The 5,339-nt window shown below is 50.9% G+C and overlaps 2 protein-coding genes across 2 annotated transcripts in view; one reads left to right on the top strand and one right to left on the bottom strand.

Moving 5' to 3' along the window:
• Positions 1 to 758, bottom strand: part of TCP1 (t-complex 1) — a 15,907-nt gene extending 15,149 nt beyond the window's left edge. The window contains exon 1 of the mRNA XM_019550009.1: positions 636 to 758. Within this exon, the coding sequence (XP_019405554.1) occupies positions 636 to 708 (73 nt within the window). The 5' untranslated portion in view covers positions 709 to 758. The remainder of the gene's footprint in view (positions 1 to 635) is intronic.
• Positions 759 to 1,158: 400 nt separating this feature from the next.
• The window catches only part of MRPL18 (mitochondrial ribosomal protein L18), a 9,434-nt gene continuing 5,253 nt past the window's right edge, over positions 1,159 to 5,339 (top strand). The window contains exons 1-2 of the mRNA XM_019550011.1: positions 1,159 to 1,266; positions 1,459 to 1,642. Of these exons, the coding sequence (XP_019405556.1) occupies positions 1,191 to 1,266; positions 1,459 to 1,642 (260 nt within the window). The 5' untranslated portion in view covers positions 1,159 to 1,190. The remainder of the gene's footprint in view (positions 1,267 to 1,458; positions 1,643 to 5,339) is intronic.

Here is a 5,339-nt window from a genome sequence, read left to right as displayed (position 1 = left end):
CATCTGAGTGAGCCCCCTGCAGCCTGGCTGCAGTGGGGGAGGGGGATGAATTCAACATGCTCCTCTGATAATTCAATTCTATTTATGGAAAAGAAATACCCACCCACCCAGAACGACTCTGTGCACAAGCCTGGCCAAAGCCTGCCCCACTAGCATCACCAGCTGTATGGTAATTATTGTATTTGCCTCAATTTCAACCCCTGCAGAATCAATAATAGTAAAAGTGCTCAAAACATATGATCACTTTTGAGGCAGCTCATTCGCACAGCATATGGAAACCTAAAATCACTCTCAGGGAGCCTCAGCTACCTTTCGGGCAGGCCATTGGAACTTTATTACCACTCCTTGCCTCAAAATAAAGAAACACTTCCACTTGGATGACCCAGGCCTCGCTCAGGAGCGACTCCCAGGGAGCAAAATCGAGCAAATGAGACGACCACCTCTTTGCATATCGACTTGTATACTGCCCAGTGTACTATTTTTTTTTTCATTAAATACAGTAATTCTGTCTTTCCAATACGATAATTTCATATTTAAGACCTGACAAACGCTGCCCCCCGTAAGTGAGGGGACCCCGGAGCCACGCAGCCCCTCCCCACCGGCAGGCGGCGGTTGGCTTCGCCCGCGGCCGTTACCGTTCTGGTTGCGGACGGTATCGCCGGAGCTGCGCTCGCCCAGCACGGCCAGGGGCCCCTCCAGCGCCGCCATGGTCCCGCCTGCCCGCACCACGCCGGCCACCGAGAGGTGGGTGCGGGGCACGCCGGGAACTGTGGAAGGGGAGAGAGGAGGAAGCAGCCAATGGCTGCCTGGAGGAGGTATAACGTCATACGGCTGTTGCCCCAGTCCGGGTGCTCCTCACAACGCCGGGAGAGCGCTGCTTCGACGGCGGGCGCTGATTGGGCGCTGAAGCCGGCGGGGAGACGCGGGTGTGGGCGTCACAGGAATTCGAAGGACATGGGCGGGGCTCAGGTGGAGCTCAGCGCTGGGCTTCCAGGATGTTCTAGAAGGAGGCAGCCGATTGGCCCCGCCCCCTGGTGCGAGAGCGAGGCTGCCCGGAAGGCTCCCTCGCTACTGAGGCGGAAATTTACATCGTTTCTGCTTCCGGGGTAGTGGGTCATTCCACTTCTAGGCTTCTAGTCTCAGTGCAGGAGGCAGGTCGGCGCGGGCGGTAGCGTTTTGCCGTCGCCGCCATGGCGCTGCGGAGCTGTGTCCGGCCGCTGCCGTTGAGTGCCGGTGCCGCTGCCAGGCTGCGTGGGGCCAGAGAAGGTGCCGGGGATGGGGCTTCCGCGTAGGGGCTACGTTGGGCCGCGGACTAATTTTGCGATCGCCTGAGTTCTGTTAAGACTTTGCTTAGGACACGCAGAGTCGCTGACATCTCGCAGGCAAGGCCATTGGCTGTAGTAGATCCAGTATTTCTAACTTGTTTTTCCTTGTCTCTTCTTTCCACTTTCCCCCAAGGTCTTCGTTTCACATCTGCTAAACCCAGCTTTGAAGTTGCCAGCACGGAGGTGGACACGAGGGAAAACGAGGTTGTTGCCCCGGATTTCACCAACCGGAACCCTCGGAACCTGGAGCAGTTGGCACTCGCCAGGAAGGAGCGTGGCTGGGAAACAAGCTGGCCCAGCAGAGAGTTTTGGCGTAGGTGAGTTGTGGACTCGCTTAGCAATAACTGAGCTAAAGAATGGGAGCATTTTTTTAAATCTGAGAGATCTGGTGGTTCTCAGGAAGTGCTCGTAGTAAAACTGTTGGACCAGAGGCCCCCTCAAACTTAGACTTTGTGTATGCAGGTAATTAGGGTCAACATAGCTTAGGGTGGTGATTCCTAACTTGGGTGCCTTGATATCCTTTCAGGTGTGGTGCAGGATGCCAAGCCATGTTAGCACTGCTAGGTGTGTGGATATGATTTGCAAGACTGAAACAGATTTCAGATAAAAAGCCCTAAGGTTAAAAAAAAAAATTCTTCCCCACTGTGGTCTTTCTGAGTTCCTTGCCACAGAAAAACTATTCTGTTTTGTTTTTGTAATTAAAAAGACAAGAAAACTCAGAACTGGTATTTTCCAAGGGGTGCCTTGAGCCTAATAATGAGCGAGTTGAGAATCGCTGTCCTAAGCTCTGTGGCTACCCTTGAGGAAGGGTGGCACATGTGGCTCAGGTTGGTTGAGACAGACCCTAAGTGTCCATGTAGGCAGGCCTGTAATCATACATTCCATGACTTTTTCCTCTTTCAGATATGCAGAGGCATAGTTGTGTTAAAGATGCTATGGGGTACTTTCCATGTGCTTTAGGGTTACTAACAGGCAACTTACATAGTGAGAGATGTGAATTTTCTTGTGGCTGTGATTGCCTGGTGTCAATGCCCAGCTTGAGACACTTGGTTCATGTCTGAAGATGCAGAACATCTGTGCTCTGGAGTGGATTTTTCTTTAGGGTGTTTAGTGATGAATTACCCAATCTGGTCACTCCTGGTAAGATGGACTATACTGCTTTACTAGACCAATTAATACAAATAAGAAAAAAAAAGCTTGAATCCTTATTTGAACATAAGCATAATAAAAAGCTATGAATGAGGCTTACATTTTAAAAGAAGCTTTTTAGTTTTAGAATAACTACAAATTTTGTACTAACTCAAAATACTATGCATGCTATAAAGTTCAGTCTGTGCAGGTCTGAATATATGGGCAAAGAAGATTGACACTATTTTTTAGGGTGATTCATAAAAGATAATGTAAAGGAAAACTTGAAGATTCTTACATAAGGGATAATCCAGCATCTTTAAAAATATTTTGTAGATTTATAGATGAAGGTCTACTTAGGTCCCTTCTGACCCTACAAGTCCACCCCCCTGCCTTGGGCAGGAGCAAATACTGGGCTCATATGACCTCAGCTAGGTAATTATCAAGCTTCCTCTTAAAGATCCGCAAGGTAAGAACCAGCACCACTTCCCTAGGTTCCAGACCCTAGCCACCCTGACTGTGAAGTAGTGCCTTCTAATGTCCAGCCTGAACCTACTCTCCATCAGCTTATGGCTGTTATTCCTTGCAAATCCGGGAGGCGCTCGGGGGAACAGGGTCTGTCTAATTTCCCTGCTGGTCCCCCCTGGTAAGTTTATAGACAGCCACCAGGTCCCCTCTCAGCCTTCTCTTGTAAAGGCTGAACAGGTTCAGGTGCCATAGCATCCTTGTAAGGTCTGCCCTGCTATTCCCAGATCATGTGAGTGGACCCTCTTGATGCTGACCACATCCCTTCTACAGTGCGATGCCCAGAACTAGAGGTAGTACTCCAACTGTGGCCTGACCAGTGTTGCATACAGGGGGAGGATCACCTTGGCCCTGTTTGTGATGCATCTGTGGATGGATGACAAGGTGCAGTTGGCCTTACTTGACTGTGTCCTCACACTGGCGGCCCATGTTCATTTTGCAATTTATAACGACTCCAAGATCTCTTTCTGCCACTGTGCTGACAAGAAGGGTATTCCCCAGCCTATAGGTATGCTGCTGGTTCTTTCTCCCTAGATGCAGTACCCCGCACTTGTCAGTGTTGAATCCCATCCCATCCCATTCTCGTTTGCCCACTCATGTAACTTGTCCAGGTCCAGCTGTATCCTGTCTCTCCCTTCTGGCATGCCCATCTCGCCCCAAATCTTGATGTCATCAGTGAATTTGAACAGGGTGCTTTTCACCCCCTTGTCCAAGTTACTAATAGAGAAATCGAACAGTGCGGGCCCAAGGACAGAGTCCTAGGGGACTCCACTGCCCACATCCCTCCAGGTCGAATATGACCTGTCCACCACCACTCTCTGGGTGCAGCCCCTCAGCCAATTTGTGACCCATCTGACTGTGTAGGCATCAGTGCCACAGTCGCCTAGCTTTTTAATGAACGGAGTGGGAGACAGTGTCAGAGGCCTTCCTGAAGTCCAGAAAGACTACGTCCACCGCAACACCTGCATCCAGTGATTCTGTGATCTGGTCTTAGAAGGCAGTCAGGTTGGTCTGACAGGACCTGCCCCTAATGAACCCATGCTGGTTGTCCTTGAGCATAATCCCTGCTGCTGGCCCATCACAGATGTGCTCCTTGATATTCTTCTCAAAGAGCTTTCCCAGGATTGAAGCAAGACTAACGGGCCTACAGTTGCCCAGGTCCTCCCTTTTGTAAAGATGAGGACCACATTGGCCTTCTTCCAGTCATCTGGCACCTGGCCATAGCACTATGAGTGCTCATAAAGCCGTGCCAGGGGCCCCACGATAACCCCTGCCAATTCCCTCAACACCCTGGGGTGGAGAGCATCTGGACCTGCTGGATTTGAACACGTCCAGCCCCTCCAGAAGTTCCCTGACTCTAGGCCTGGCGGAGTCTCTCCTGAATCCGTCTTGAATCTCGGTGGGGGAGTCCCGGTCTCTGCACAAAAAAAAATGGAGGCAAAGAAATTGTTAAAAAGGTCTGTCTTTTCCTCTGGTGCAACCACCAGATTGCCTAGCATACCCGATGCCTTCTTCATTGGTGATAGCCCCTCCCTTCCACTGGGTGTATACCTCCTTTTTTGGCTTTCAGGTGTTCCTGAATGCCTTTGGTGAGGCAGGGGGGCTTTTGAGCACTCTTGCCCCCTTTGATTCTCGTTGGGACTGTCACCCCTTGGGCTTGGAGGATCATCTCCTTAAGGAACGACCACTCATCTTGGATACCCAGTGCCTTTCTTATCAATCTCTTCAACTCATTGAAGTTGGCCCTCTTGAAGTCAAGGGCTATCAGGCCCTTGACACCCTGCGCTGTATGGTGAATTTCAGATGGTGATGATTACAGACTGCAAAGCAGGGGGTTCTAGTTACCTCTTAAGACTCCTCACTGTCTATGCTGAACAGCCAATCAAAAAAACCTGCAAATATATATTGAAATGCAAATTTAAATACATTTTGTGGAGGTGGCCACTTGTTAACCACCTGGCCCTTCGTCTCACACTGTCACTGCCCCAAGATCCTGGGGTCTCTCTGGAGACTGGCCAGGACCCAAATGGGCAGGGTGCGCAGCCGAGTGGATGGGATGGGGCTGTGGGTGGGTGGGGAGTGGGGCAAGCAGGTCTGGGGCTGGGATCAAGATCTCAGAGCCATGACAACTTGGGCATGGGACAGAGCCATGATCTGCTCCCCACATGGTCCTGCCTGCAAAACCAGCACCTGTTGCAGGGATGTGAGGGCAGCCAATTGTGGTTCTGCCTTAGGACCCAGCCTTGTGCTGTTGCCACACTGCAGTCTTGATCCCAGTTTCATAGTTTGTAGGGTCGGAAGGGACCTGAGCAGATCATCTAGTCCGACCCCCTGCCATGGCAGGAAAGAATACTGGGGTCA

Source organism: Crocodylus porosus, unplaced genomic scaffold (genome assembly GCF_001723895.1).
Source record: "Crocodylus porosus isolate Cpor-Errol unplaced genomic scaffold, CroPor_comp1, whole genome shotgun sequence".
Taxonomy (NCBI): Eukaryota; Metazoa; Chordata; order Crocodylia; family Crocodylidae; genus Crocodylus; species Crocodylus porosus.
Note: the sequence above shows the minus strand (reverse complement) of the source record. Positions and strands in the feature narration are given on the sequence as shown.